Source organism: Bubalus kerabau, chromosome 5, assembly GCF_029407905.1.
Source record: "Bubalus kerabau isolate K-KA32 ecotype Philippines breed swamp buffalo chromosome 5, PCC_UOA_SB_1v2, whole genome shotgun sequence".
NCBI lineage: Eukaryota > Metazoa > Chordata > Mammalia > Artiodactyla > Bovidae > Bubalus > Bubalus kerabau.
Window position 1 is genome coordinate 98,473,875 of NC_073628.1, and position 15,743 is coordinate 98,489,617.

The window sequence follows — 15,743 nt, forward strand, 5'->3', positions numbered from 1 at the left end:
AATGCACATTGGAGTTTCCTGTTGGCTGCAGGAGTGGAGGTGAGAACCCAGCTGTCTTCTGCTAAGCCGGGCTGTGAAAGAATTTGCAGAATGTAAAGCATTGCCAGTCTTCCTAGTAAACTCTCTTTTAAAATATATATTTATTTTCATTAACATATTATGTTAATTCACAGTAGCTTTGTTTTTGAAAATGAATTAATAACAAATATCAGTACTAACGCTTTTCTTTGGTTTTAACTTTCAGCACTGATTGTTATTGTTGTTACCGATAGACGGGCCCTCCTAAGGCAGAGTTCTTCGGGGTCCTCAGGATCTTTGGTGTAGATGGGTTCTGAGAGCGTAGGTTCTGAGCCACCCCCATGATCACAGCAGTACCCCAGCCGCTGTGGGACGAGTCAGTGCAAGAGATGGGGAGGAGACCATTACTGGGCTTTTGTAATAGCTCTCAGTAGACAGCACAGGGGATAAGAAATGGCTACATCTGGGTTTATTTTGTGAGTGTGGAATTTTTTTTTTTAACGTGGTGAAATACCCATAGCATAAAATTTCCCGTCTTGACCATTTTTAAGTGTTGGAGTCAGTGGTATTGGGTTCATTAATTCATACTGTTGTGCAGTCAAGCGCTGGAACTCTTTTCGTCTTGCAAAACCAAAACCCTCTATACCCTTTAGCCAACTCCCTGTGGGTCTGGGTTTGCTTTGAAAGTGAAGGCAGGGAACTTGCTGTTGGTTTGGGTGCAGCCTGTATAAAATGTCGGGTGGAGGCGTCATTAAGGAGAGAGCAGGTCCCTCATCTTGCCCCTCGCAGACACAGGCCTGCTCCTTTGGAATTTCATATGTGAGCATTCTGCTTCTTCAGTAGGTCACATGGGAATTAGTGCAGGTGGGGCTCAGGTGCTTCTGATCCTCACCGTCTCCCCTCATCCCATCATTGTTAAAGCAAAGAAAAGTAGGACCACATCACGGTCACACAGCATGAAAGACAGTTAAACATTTAAATTTAGTTTCAGTCACTTCTGGTTGACTGCCCAAAGAGAATCTGGGTAGTTCATTCAAGAAATAGGCCCCAACTATGTGGAAATAAAGTTTTATAACCAGTGACTCTTAAAGGAAATCAACCCTGAATATTCACTGAAAGGACTGATGCTGAAGCTGAAGCTCCAGTACTTTGGCCCGCTTGATGTGAAGAGCCGACTCATTAGAAAAGACCCTGATGCTGGGAAAGATTGAAGGCAGGAGGAGAAGGGGATGACAGAGGATGAGATGGTTGGATGGTATCACTGACTTCAGTTCAGTTCAGTCTCAGTCGTGTCCAATTCTTTGCGACCCCATATACTGCAGCACTCCAGGCTTCAGTATCCATCACTACCTCCCAGAGCTTGCTCAAACTCATTTCCATTGAGTCAGTGATGCTATCCAACCATCTCATTCTCTGTCATCCCCTTCTCTTCCTGCCTTCAGTCTTTCCCAGCATCAGGGCCTTTTCCAATGAGTCAGCTCTTTGCATGAAGTTGCCCAAGTATTGGAGTTTCAGCTTCAGCATCAGTTCTTCCAATGAATATTCAGAACTAATTTCTTTTAGGATTGACTGATTTGATATCCTTGCAGTCCAAGGGACTCTCAAGAGTCTTCTCCAACACCATGGTTCAAAAGCATAAATTCTTCAACACTTAGCTTTCTTTGTAGTCCCAACTCTCACATCCATACATGACTACTGGAAAAACCATAGCTTTGACTAGACGGACCTTTGTTGGCAAAGTAATTAATGTCTCTGCTTTTTAATATACCGTCTAGGTTGATCATAGCTTTTCTTCCAGGAGCAAGCATCTTTTAATTTCGTGGCTGCAGTCACCATCTGCAGTGATTTTGGAGCCCCCCAAAAAATAAAGTCTCTCACTGTTTCCATTGTTTCCCCATCACTGACACAATGGACATGAATTTGAGATAGTGAAGAACAGGGAAGCCTGGTGGGCTGCAGTCCACGGGGTGGCAAAGAGTCAGACATGACTTAGTGGCTGAACAACAACAACATTCCGTTTAATCAGATCAGCTTCATGAGTCATTCCATGGTTAATCTATATCCTGAGGTTATAATGTGAATACTCAGAAGGTGAAAATAGGAAAATGGAAAGGTTACAACTGTGAGAGGAGCTCAAAATAGGCTGGTGGAGAGAGGAACCCAGGGAGGGGCTTGGTGGCCTCAACCAGAGGAAAGTCTCAGCACGGACCCTCTGGGGGCCACAGCTGGGGAAAAACGAAATGGACAGAAACCACAAATTCATTTTCTCAGATCAGCAGGCTGTCGGAGCAGATGTTCTTACCCTAAACACGAAAGAAGCAGTTCAGTTCAGTTCAGTCGCTCAGTCGTGTCCGACTCTTTGCGACCCCATGAATCGCAGCACGCCAGGCCTACCTGTCCATCACCAACTCCCGGAGTTCACCCAGACTCATGTCCATCGAGTCAGTGATGCCATCCAGCCATCTCATCCTCTGTCGTCCCCTTGTACTCCTGCCCCCAGTCCCTCCCAGCATCAGAGTCTTCTCCAATGAGTCAACTCTTCACATGAGGTGGCCAAAGTACTGGAGTTTCAGCCTTAGCATCATTGCTTCCAAAGAAATCCCAGGGCTGATCTTCAGAATGGACTGGTTGGATCTCCTTGCAGTCCAAGGGACTCTCAGGAGTCGTCTCCAACACCACAGTTCAAAAGCATCAATTTTTCGGCGCTCAGCTTTCTTCACAGTCCAACTCTCACATCCATACATGACCACAGGAAAAACCATAGCCTTGACAAGACAGATCTTTGTTGGCAAAGTAATGTCTCTGCTTCTTAATATGCTATCTAGGTTGGTCATAACTTTCCTTCCAAGGAGTAAGCATCTTTTAATTTCATGGCTGCAGTCACCATCTGCAGTGATTTTGGAGCCCAGAAAAATAAAGTCTGACACTGTTTCCACTGTTTCCCCATCTGTTTCCCATGAAGTGATGGGACCGGATGCCATGATCTTTGTTTTCTGAATGTTGAGCTTTAAGCCAACTTTTTCACTCTCCACTTGCACTTTCATCAAGAGGCTTTTTAGTTCCTCTTCACTTTCTGCCATAAGGGTGGTGTCATCTGCATATCTGAGGTTATTGATATTTCTCCCGACAATCTTAATTCCAACTTGTGTTTCTTCCAGTCCAGCATTTCTCATGATGTACTCTGCATATAAGTTAAATAAGCAGGGTGACAATATACAGTCTTGACGTACTCCTTATCCTGTTTGGAACCAGCCTGTTGTTCCATGTCCAGTTCTAACTGTTGCTTCCTGACCTGCATATAGGTTTCTCAAGAGGCAGGTCAGGTGGTCTGGTATTCCCATCTCTTTCAGAATTGTCCACAGTTTATTGTGATCCACACAGTCAAAGGCTTTGGCATAGTCAATAAAGCAGAAATAGATGTTTTTCTGGAACTCTCTTGCTTTTTCCATGATCCAGCGGATGTTGGCAATTTGATCTCTGGTTCCTCTGCCTTTTCTAAAACCAGCTTGAACATGAGGAAGTTCACGGTTCACATATTGCTGAAGCCTGGCTTGGAGAATTTTGAGCATTACTTTACTGGAGTGTGAGATGAGTGCAATTGTGCGGAAAGGAGCAGTGCTAGTACCCAATTGAGAAGGAAAAACATCACTTCTCCAGTTGTCCACCCCAGCCCTGTGGTTTGTTGGGGATGGGGGTCCAGGCTTCACAAAAGAGGAAATTGAGGACTTCCCTGGTGGTGCAGTGGATGAGAGTCCACCTACCAATGCAGGGGACATGGGTTTGATCCTTGGTCTAGGAAGATTCCACATGCCTTGGAGCAACTAAACTCGTGTGCCACAACTACTGAGCCCCTGTGCTGCAAGTACTGAAGCCCTTGTGCCTAGAGCCTGTTCTCTGCAACAAGAGAAGCCACTGCAGTAAGTTCAAGTGCCATAACTAGAGAAAGTCCACGTGGAGCAATGAAGACCCAGGGCAACCAAAAGTAAATATTTAAAAAAAGAAATTGAGATCAGGAAATCAGTTTCATGTTCCAGGTCACACAGCACATTATAGAGGGGTGCTGGAGTTTGGGTCCAGGCTGTCCTGATCCCAGAGCAGATTATTATTATTTTTTAAAGCAGGTTTTTCCTGATCACTGTTTTCAGTCAGATTTTTTAGGAATTTTGCGTATCATTTTCTTTTAATGCATTATATTTGTAATTTTATATTCATAAATCTTGTTTCACCCATTTGTTTTACATTTCTTTTTGTAATGCTAATTTTAAATAAATAATACTGTTATTATCATAAATAACATTTTAAAAATTGAAGTATAGTTGATTTACAATATTATGTTAGTTTCAGGTGTAAGGTAGAGTGATTCAGTGTATTTATAGATTGCTTTCTGTTTATTTTCGAATAATGGCTGTATTTCTCTGTGCTATACAGTCTACCTTTGTTACATATTTTTATATGTAACGGTTTGTATCTCTTTAAAAAAAAGTTGTTTTTTTGGAGGTATAGTTGATTTATAATGTGTTTCTGGTATACAGCAAAGTGATTCTGTCTTTAAAAATATATGTATATATTTAAGAATATACTCTTAAATGTGGGCTTCCCTGGTGGCTCAGATGGTAAAGAATCTGCCCGACTTAGCACGCACGCAGTTTGGGAGACCAGAGTTTAATCCCTAGGTCGGGAAGATCCCCTTGGAGGAGGGAATGGCTACCCATCCCAGTATTCTTGTCTGAAGAATTCCATGGACAGAGGATCCTGGTGGGCTGCAGTCTATGGGGTCTTATATATATATTCTCTCTCTCTCTCTCATACACACATGCACATTATCTTTATTCTTTATCTTTATATCTTGATCATATCTGTATATTCTTTTTCATATTCTTTTCCATCACTGACTCAGTGGACAGGAATTTGAGCAAATTCCAGGAGATAGTGAAGGACAGGGAAGCTTGGTGGGCTATAGTTTGTGGGCTTGCATGACTTAGCAAATGAACAACAAACCCATGGTTTATTGCAAGATTTTGAGTACAGTTCCCTGTGCTATACAGTAGGGCCTTGTTGTTTAGTTTGTATCTTTTAATCCAAGAGATAACATATTTTTATTTGTAACTCTTCTAGGATCGGCTGAAAACAGAGGTGGTATGAGTTAGTCTGTGAAACTGTCCATGTAACCATCAATCTTTTTTCTTTCTTTCAGTTTCTAGAGCAGTTCATGTCTTATTTTTGGTTGCTTTGGGGGTTGGCCTCAGATAATTTCTGCATTTCTTTAGGAGTTCATCCCACTTGGGTCTTGTTACCAGACTTGGCCACAAAAAATAGCAGCGTGGCCTTTCAGACTCATGAGGGTTTTATTGTTAATGATATGGATGTATGTTTTCAAAAGCGGTGGTGTTGAAAATAACAGTTCTAACCTGGCCTATGTCCTTTCTCCTCCTTCTCTTTTTAAATACAGTCAACAAGCACAAGCCGTGGCTGGAGCCCACATATCATGGCTTAGTTACGGAGAGCGACAGCACTGTGCTCCTCGACCCCCCACTCATTGCCCTGGACAAAGATGCTCCTTTGCGCTTTGCAGGTACCAACCTGTCTTTGTTTACTCCCTGTCGTGAGTCTGGGAAGCATTTCACGTGTCCCATTTGGGTTGTTTCTGAGCCTTTCTGAGAATGTCTTGATAGCTAAGGGTTGTGTGTGGCCCCCACGTACCACAGGGGTACCTGACTGCCCTTGCAAAGCCTGTACTTTTTGAAAGGCAAAACATTTAATTGCATCACTGTGTTCCTTGTCTTGATGTAACCAGCAAGAAAGCATCCAGACCAGTGCATCTCAAGCTTTTGTGTCTGTGCAGAGCACGGGATCGTGCTTAAAATGCAGGCTTGGATACAGTGGTTCTGGGGGCACCTGCAACCTTGCCTTTCTAACCTATTTCCTGGTGCTCCTGGTCTCTGAGCAGTGAGGATCTGGAGCAGTGGTCCCTAAGCCTTTTGCACCAGGGACCAGGTTCCATGGAAGACAGTTTTTCCATGGACTGTAGCAGGAGGTAAGGGATGGTTTGGGGATGATTCAAGCGCATTAGATTTATAGAACACTTATTACATCAGCTCCACCTCAGATCATCAGGCTTCAGATTCCAGAAGTTGGGGGCCCCTGATATAAGTGATTACAGCTCATGATTTTCCTTGTACTACCTAGGTTTCAGTTACCTGAAGAGACTTAGTTGAGAATATTGAGCAGTCTTTTATAAGTGATTTCATTTGGCTTAGATGTTACTTTCAGTAAATCTTTAGCATGAGTTACTTTATAAGATTGTAAGCTCAGTGTTCACTGGGACAGACAAGGGTTGCTCTGAAGATCTGCTGTCTCAGTGGCTTCCAATAGCACTTTGCAGATCAGAACTGTTCGTGCTTTACGTCAAGGCCGGGGTCACGAATAGGCAGAGGAACAGGCTGCTTCTCCCTTTCTTTGCCTCAGAGTCAAAAGAGACGTTGTGAAGTTAATTTTTAAAGAGTGGTTTTTGTCTGATGTTTTTCCAGAACAAAATGTGTTTGTTCTGTTTGCCTCAAAACAAATGAGAAAAATTCAATTAGCTCATATAGATCATTCCATACATTGAATTTACTATGGTAAATGGGAGACATGAATGCAAGGATGTCTCTGAAGAGCTATTTAAAGACTGAATTTCTCTTCTTTCTGTTCAAGTGCCACATCCCATTTCCAGGGGAGTAACCTGAGAAGCAGCTTGTGCTATTGAGTCAGTGGTAGAGACAGACCTTCTTGATTAGTTTTACTCATTTATTGGTTTTTAGAGAGAAATCCAATTAGATGCACGGTAGAGGAAGTGCTCTGTGCTAGGAAGACACACACAGTCTCTGTTTGGTAGCCAAGGTGATTTTTTTTTTGGTTGTTCCCCCCTCCCCTGATTTAAAATCATTTTTAGCATTGCCTATGGTTTCCTCTGGGCATCACTAAATTTTTGAGTATTTGCATAGATATATTTACACACACTTTGCATGCAACACCTTTGTTTATTATATACAGTTCCTCCTTGCGGGTGTGACATTTCGGGGCCTTGTCAGTAACCTTACTAGGGTCATCTAGCTTATGTTCCTGAGGGTACTTGCGTCTCCCTGACATCTAATTGATTTTGAGTAGCAATTGCAGTCAGGAGTTCTGGCATCTACTCCCCCAGGCCTCTCTTTACAAATTCTCAGCTGTACCCAGTCCTGTTGTTGGTGGAGCTCTGTCCCGTTATATCACTCATGATTCATAACCCCTTATAAAGCATTCAGTGTCCTGGGCACTGCTGTAAGTACTGGACAAATATGCATTTGTGTTTAATTCTCAACAGCCTTTTGAGGTAAGTATACTTCTTGTCACCCCTTTTTAAAGAGAGGAAGCTGAAGCACAGAGCTGCTAACTTACCAGCTCTGGGTCACACGGCTTAGATGTGTCAGAGGCCAGATTCCAAGTCAGGCAGGATGGCTCTTAACTGTGATGCTGTGTTAGGCAGCACAGAAAGTTACAGAGGATGGGAAGTAGGAAATGAAATGTACATTGAGTACTAACTTTGAAGTCATTTTACGTGTCACTTTTTTCTTGTTGAATTTAATTTTATTGTGTCATTTATTAAAACTTAATGTATTAAGCAACACCTAGAAAACCTACAAAAATAAGTGTTTTGTGGTGTATGTAGGAATAATACAGAAAATATTGCTTTTAGTTTGGTGAAGAAAATCAATTTTGTATAGTTTGAAAATGAAAGTCCCTCAGTTGTGTCCGACTCTTTGTGACCCCATGGACTATACAGTCCATGGAATTCTCCAGGCCAGAATACTGGAGTGGGTAGCCTTTCCTTTCTCCAGGGGATATAGTTTATTTCATCCTGAATAAAATGTGAATTTTGTTTTAAGTTCAGATACATTATTTTTTGGTGGGTACAAAATAGATTCTTATGGTAAATTCTCTTTTCAAAAATATTTATTACCTTCACAATTGAAGATAGTTTCATTTTTCTTTATTATTTTTTGGTTTTGATATATGGGTTTACTACTGGGGAAATAAAAACACCATTTTAATTGTGAAATTATTAAATGTAAGATTTATCTAACTTTTTAGATATTACATGCTGTGTGGCCCCTGATATAAGTTGTTAGTGTTTGTGTAATTGTTTCTGGCTAAAATATAAATGAGTATTGCAAAAAAAAAAAATCCTTGATGTATAGTCTTGAATGAAATAGTATTTACAAAGTTTTATGTTTTTAGAGATTCTCAGGTATTTTTTATTAATGTGCCAAAGTTATATATTGGGATTTTAAACAACTATATGGAGAAGCAGCATAGAGCCTAGTATAGTGGTAACTTGATTGCATTTGCCATAGTGGACAGAAAAAATAAATATTTTCCTTCTGGAGATTTTCAGAGGGAAGCACAGTTGGTCTTATAGTCTTTTTAAAAAAAATACAGTTCATATACCATAATGTATACAGTTCACTGGTTTTTAGTGTATTCATAAGATTGTTCTACCATCAGCCACTGTCTAATTCTACAATGTTGAAAGTGAAAGTGAAGTCGCTCAGTCGTGTCCGACTCTTTGTGACCCCATGGACTGTAGCCTATCAGGCTCCTCCGTCCATGGGACTTTCCAGGCAAGAGTGCTGGAGTGGATTGCCATTTCCTTCTCCAGGGGATCTTCCCGACCCAGGAATCGAACCCAGGTCTCCCGCATTGCAGGCAGACGCTTTACCATCTGAGCCACCAGGGAAGCCCTACAACATTTCATCACCCCAAAAAGAAACCCTTGCCTCTGTTAGCAGTCACTCCCCTTGGCAGCCACTAGTCTACTGTGTGTCTTTGGATTTGCCTGTATTCTGGATATTTCACACAAGAACAACACGCGGCTTTTTGTGACTCGCGCCTTTCACTTAGCATGATGATCTGGAGGTTCACCACGTTGTGGCATGTCCCTCGTTCCTTCTTATTGCCAAATAATATTTCAGTATATGGATGGACCACGTTTTGTTTATTCATCCATCGGTAATGGGCATCAGAATCGTTTGTACTTTGTGGCCACTGTGAGTAGTGATTCTGTGAACATCTGTGTACAAGTCTCTGTGTGGATGTTCAGTGCTCTCAATTATGCACCCAGGGGTGGAACTGGTGCTCATCTACTCTTCCTGAAGCATAGTCCTCTTCCTACCGAAGTGAGTAGCTGCACAATCCTGGGAAGGGACCTCCTGTCTCCCTCCCTCTTCTGTTACCATGGTACCCATCCAACTCCCATCCAGCTGCTACACAGAGCACTGCCCCCACCCGGCTGTAGCAGACAGGTACATAAGGAACACAAATCCTGGAGCCTAGTGCTTCAGTCCTGGCTGTGAGGCTCATTGGCTGTGTGGCTCTGGGCAAATTACTTAACATCTCTGAGCCTCATTCTCATCATTTGTAACATGAAGATAATATCATATACCTTATAGGGTTTGGAGAATATTAGCTCATTTATTTATAAATATGAAGAGCTTAAAACAATGCCTGGTATGTAGTAAGTGCTATTTTCAGTGTTCACTGCTGCTGTTAGGAATCTTTAAAAAAATTTTTTTTCATATAACATTACATGAGAACTGTTTTCCATCTTCCTCTAGTAGTCTTAGTAGTATTCCATTTTCTCACTGAGTTTCTTAAATGTTTTTTGGGTAAGGCAGAGGACGGGTCTGGAGCCTTATTTTGAGCTTTGGTTGCAGTTGGTGGTGACGTTGAGTTTACTTTAGCATCACGGTGGTGGTGGCAGCAGCCACCGCTGACATTGACTGAGCTCTCTTCCGTGTGGCGTGGGGTGTTCTCCGGCTCTACGTGGTTCCTTTGATTCCTTCCAGCAGTCTCAGTGGTAGAGACTGTCATGCCCCCATTTTCCAGATGAGGAAACAGAGGCTCAGAGCACATCTGTCAGCAGCATGACTGCCAGGTTCTCCATTTAATCCCCGGTCCCTTAACAAGCCCCCGGGACTAGTTGGTGTTTGGGTTTTTGTTTTGATTTGTTTAATTTTTAATTTTTGGTCATGCTTCACAGCATGCGGGATCTCAGTTCCCTGACCAGGGATAGAACCTGTGCCTCCTGCAGTGGAAGCGCAGAGTCTTAATCACTGGACCACCAGAGAAGTCCCTGGGACTAGTCAGTGATCCATAAATTCTGGTAGAAGGACCGAATGAGTTTGCCTGAGATCACTCAGCCCACAAATGACAGCTCAGTCTTTGAACCAGGCAGCCTGACCCCAGTGTGATTCTTAGCTTCACCAGGTCGGCTCTCACCACACTGACTTTACGACACGGTAAACATTCTGGTCCACGGTCTTAATCCCATAATAGGGCCTGTGTGTGGGTAGCCACTGGAGATGACTTGTCTAAGCTCCTAAATAAACACCTGTGAAATGTGGGAAGCCTGGTCACCGAAGTGTGTTGTAATTTGTCACTCATCAGATGATCATGTGAAATGCACAGGGTTTGGCCCACATTGTTTTCTTGGGGTAAGACTAGGTAAATAAAGTCTTGGTATTGGTCAAGCATTTTAGAAAATGAAAACCAAACCATTCAGTTCAGCCCCTTTTCTTTAATCTGCTAAAAGCCCGAGTAGAGGTAGGGATAAAACATGTGGTGTGGGTTGTATGTACTTAATGGGCAGTTACAGACTGGGGCCATTTTATCAGCCACATTGTTGCTGTTTTTATGGTGACACCTTTGACCCCAGTGAGTGGCCTATATTGGGAGCTGAACACTCTGCGTGCATGCATAGTCCTATCCGACTCTTTGTGATCCCATAGACTGTAGCCCACCAGGCTCCTCTGTCCGTGGGATTCCCAGGTAAGAATACTCAAGTGGGTTGCCATTTCCTCCTCCAGAGGATCTTCCTGATGCAGAGATCCAACCTGAACTTTTTGCATCTCCTACATTGACCAGTGGATTCTTTACACCCTGCCACCTAGGAAGCCCTGCATCCACCCCCACCCCCTACCTTTTTTGAAGCTCTTTCCTTTCATATGTGGTTATAGAAGCATTCTTTTTCCTGCCTTCCTAATCTGAGTACAGATATTTTACAAGATTAAACAATTATGATATGAATGGAGTCCAAAAGAAATTTCATGGCAAGAACAGGAGCTGTACTTTTGTTGATATTTAATTAGAACTGGCTCATATCTGTGCTACTCTTCTCCATATTCTGTGTAATTCTCATGACTCACATGCCCTGAGGGTGGCCCACGGGCTTCACCACCACACACCTCCACCCAGTTTTGCTTTGTCAGCATGTGCAGCTGGGCTGGGACTGTGTTTGCAGCCATGAGTTGGATATGTTAGGTTAAGTCACATGAAAATGCCATTTTTGTCTGAAAATGTCAAAATACATGAAAAATTGGAATGTCAGAAATCTTGTGTAACTCAGCATAGTGCAAGGCAGTAATCGGTTGAGTAGCAGTTTTAAATAAACAAGGAATGGTTTGAGATCAATAATCATTAAATATTAGGTAGCTTTGCTAGGCCTCCCAGAAATTACAAAAAAGCATTTCTCAGAACACTGGTCTTCTAGGTGGGAAGGTGAGACCAGCATTGTCCGAGAGTTAAGCAGGGGTGCCTGGACATCTGTAGGTCATTGTCAAGTGAGAGAGGCAGCACTGGGTAGACTGGAGTTCATGAAAAGATAAGGATGTGATTTCCAAAGGCAGACTCGAGCTCCTGCCAAGGATGGGAAGGATGTACATGGTTGGGCAGTAACGGGCAGTGGGGAGGATGGAACAGAGGTGGGAGCTGGCAGGGGTCTCAAAGAGGTGGGTGAAGAGTCAGCCCATTTGGTGTGTCGGAGGAGCAGAGGGTTGGAAATGAGCCCAGAACTGCATGGTTTCTGTTGCCAGGCTGAGTAGACAGGATGTCACCTCGCCCGTGGTTTCTAGTACTGCATCCAGACGGTCCTGGGGCGCATCCGTCAGGTTCCCCTGTCTGCTCTTGCCCAGTTGAGTCTGTACTTGTAGGAGCACAGCTTAGAAATTTATAACCAGCCGGTGAGGTTTGGAAACCACTGATAGGCCAGTCTCTCAAGTGTGGATTGCAGCTGCTCGGCATTGGAGCCTCCTGGCAGTACTTGTTAGAAACGCAGATGACAGGGCTCTGCCCCAGAGCTGCTGAATCTGAATTCCTGGGAAGGGGGCTTGGCAAAGGACACGTTCAGCAAGTGTCTCGGACAGTTCCTGGCGCACTGGAATGTGAGAGTCCATCACAGGTGGTTGTGCCTGGGCCATTAGGGCATAACCTTTGGGTGTGTGCTTTTCGTTACTGTACATCTGAGGTACCTGGAAAAACTGTTTTGATTAGAGCCACATGTGGGCTGGTTCCAGAAACTAGCCTGGACCAGTAAGCAAGGAATTCAAAAGTCACCATAAGTAAGAGTCAGCCTGGACGTCTAGCTGGTAGGCAAGGGTGCCAAGGCCAGGGAGAGAGAAGTGGGTCAGGGAGGAGAGGTGGATTAGCAGGCACGTTGTAGTGGACACTTGCTGCTCAGAAAATGTCAGTTTTCCGTCAGCAGCCCCTGGTCTCCTTCCTGTTGGGTCCAGGTTGGTGGGTCTACAACCCGTTACCCTGTTCCCCCAGCCAAGCACAGGCATGATCCAGGCCAGGCCAACAGACACTCTCTCTTGGGATGTGAATGTCCAGCAGAGGGATAGGTGCTGATACCAGCTGTGGGCATGGCCCTTCCATCCAGGCCTTCTTGCCGTGGAACTGTGTGGCTCTTCTTCGCTGGTCTCTGGAGCCGCCTTGGTTTCTGACCGTCTCCAAGTCCCTGTCTCTGGCCTGCAGTCAATTCCATGAGCTCCCAGTGGCTCTTCAGTGAAGGCCCTGTCACTGAGTTGGCTGGAGTGGATTTCTGTCACACGAGAGAACCTGAAGTATCCAAGCTGGTGCTGGTGACCTCCACTGGGGCTGCAGCATGAGGGCAGGACAGCGCCAGACCTGGAGAGGCTGCAGGAACAGCTCCAGAGACACCCTCTCTTGTCTGGGGAAGAGCTTGAACTAAGATTTGGAAGAAGCTGGAAGCCAAAAGGACCGATGTGGAAAGTGAGGGCTCAGCACTGTCAGATGAGAACTGGACGTGGCCAGAGAGAGAGAGAAGTGAGAGCTCTGCTCTGCTGGCTTCATCCATTGTTATATCTTTCTGTTTTGCTTTTTAAAAATTCTTTACTAAAGCTCCTTTTGACTATTTTAGATGATCTTAGGGGAATGAAGAGTGGAGAGAGACCGGAGGTTTTGTCCATTCTGAGGCCAGCAGGGCTAGAGGGGTCGGTTGTCCAGGGAACCCAGTGGGGGATTTCAGACATGATGAGAGCAGAGCTGTAGATTTATCTAGTGGAGCAGTGGTTGCTCAGTCATGTCCCACTTTTTGCAGCTTCATGGACTATAGCCCACCAGGTTCCTCCTCTGTCCATGGAATTTTCCAGGCAAGAATACTGGAGTGGGTTGGCGTTTCCTTCTCCAGGGGATCTTCCTAACCTGGGGATCGAACCCACATCTCTTTACCACTCGCACCACCTGGGAAGCCTGGAGCAATAGTACATGGTCTGGATTGAGTGGGAAGGAACAGGACAGAAAGGAAGTAGAATACGAGAGCTGATTTTGAGATGTCCTTCTTTGACAAGGCTAAGAGATGCCTAAGTTTGTCCCCTCCTCCCAGCCTGGTAGCATGAAGCAGGCAGTTTACAGCTTGAAGCAGACACTTCTATTTCTCTTTGTGGTCCCATGGTCAGAAGCAATCTAAAGGACAGTGCTTGACTGAGTGTCTAATTTTTTTAAGCTGTGCCAGCTCTTGGGTGTGGGAGGTGGGATCTTGGTTGCAGCATGTGAGATCTAGTTCTCTGACCAGGGATGGAACCCAGGCTCCCTGCACTGTGAGTGTGGAGTCTTAGCCAGTAGACCACTAGGGAGGTCCCTGGTGAGTGTCTTTGAATTCTTACTCAGCATGGCACCGTGTAGGCAGCATCACCCAGGTCAGAGGCTTCATCTGAGGTCTTAAACCTCACTTCCCTATGCAGTGGCCTTGTTGGGAAAGCCTTGTCACTCACTGTGAGTGACGTAGGACGCCTCACCATTTTCTCTTTAGAACAGCGGACTCCCAAGTCAAAAAAAAAAAAACCCAAGATGTTATTATACCACTGAATTAAAGCTGGGCAGCTTGACATGTCTTAATATATATCCCACTCTATTAGTTACACCCCAAAAGTGCAAACATAGTCAAGCGAATTACCACATTCTGGAAAACTCTTGGACACAGCTGGTACCCAGCAGTTTCTGCTCATGGTGGATTAAAGAGCAGCGATCAGCCAGTCTTTCTCTAAAAGGCTGGCAGTGAGGATTTGAGCCTTTGCAGTCCATGGGGGGATGGTCTCTTTGGCAGTGACCGAGCTGTGCCACTGTGGGGGAGAGGCATGGCGAAGAAGCCCGAGACAAGACATTAGCAGGTCTCTGTTTTATGCATCCCTATAAAACATTGCTTATGGACACTGACATTTGAATTTCCTATAATTATCTTGTGTCATGAAATAACACACAGAAACCATCTTCAGCTTGCAGGCCACTCAGAAATACGCTCTGGCTGGACTTGGCCTGCCGGTTTGCCTGCCCCCTGCCCTGAGCAGCGCTGTCCAGTAGAGCTTGCAGTGTGATGGAGTGTTCATGTCTACATCTCCAATGAATAGTTGCTAGTCACGTGTGGCTCTTGAGCACTTGAAATGCAGCCAGTGCGACTGAGGAACTGAGTTTTTATTATTATGCACTTAAAATTTTTTTTTAATTTATTTTTGAAAGTATTTATTTATTTGGCTGTGCTGGGTCTTCATTGCTGCTCAGGCTTTTCTCTAGTTGTGGCAAGCTGGGACTACTCTCTGGCTGTGGTGTATGGATTTCTCATTGCCGGGGGCTCCTCTTGTTGCCGAGCACGGGCTGTAAGGCACGCAGGCTTCAGTAGTTGTGGCTTCTGAGCTCTAGAGCACAGACTCAGTAGTTGTGGCTCCTGGGCTTAGTTGCTCTGAGGCATGTGGGATCTTCCTGGCTCAGGGATCGAACCGGCGTCTCCTGCACTCGCAGGTGGATTCTTATCTACTGAGCTATCAGGGAAGCCCAATATTATGCACTTTTAACATGAATTTCAGTTCAGTTTTAAGCAGCCCCACGTGGCTAGTGGCTTGAGCCTTGTTCACACAGCAGAGCGCTGGAACTCACAGTGTGTTCACACAATGGGAAATCATTACAGCGACAGCCAGTGTTTGTGGAGGGCTTTCTTTATGCTGGCCAATGTTTTAAGCACTTACATTTTAACTCACTGGCTTCTAACTGTGTGTGCCAGTGCGAGTGAATGAACTCTGTAACTGCAGGTGCTAGCAAAGATAAATACATCTCAGATGCACACGGCTGGAAAAGGTGGAGTGAAAAATCAAGTCACAAGAACTGCATGTCACAAACACAATGAAACAATACTGTTCAGGGATATACATTTAAAAAAAAAAGGGGGGGCAGGAAATTGAGGCTGGGTAACCTTTTGGTTTCCCTGGCGAGGCCACGCCGAGTCTGGGGCAGGGTACCCCTGACCTTCTCGTTTCTGCTCTCTAGTGGGTCGTAGTGGGAGGTGAGCAGGATTTATACTGACTCGGAAGAACAGGTGTTTCAGGAAGTGAAAACCATGATCACAGCAGCATCGCTACAGT

At 44.5% G+C, this 15,743-nt stretch overlaps 1 protein-coding gene across 6 annotated transcripts in view; it reads left to right on the forward strand.

Moving 5' to 3' along the window:
• Positions 1-15,743, forward strand: part of CLSTN1 (calsyntenin 1) — a 74,455-nt gene that overhangs the window by 30,889 nt on the left and 27,823 nt on the right. For all 6 annotated transcript variants that reach the window (XM_055582378.1, XM_055582380.1, XM_055582379.1 and 3 more), the window contains exon 2: positions 5,468-5,590. In XM_055582378.1, the coding sequence (XP_055438353.1) occupies positions 5,468-5,590 (123 nt within the window). The remainder of the gene's footprint in view (positions 1-5,467; positions 5,591-15,743) is intronic.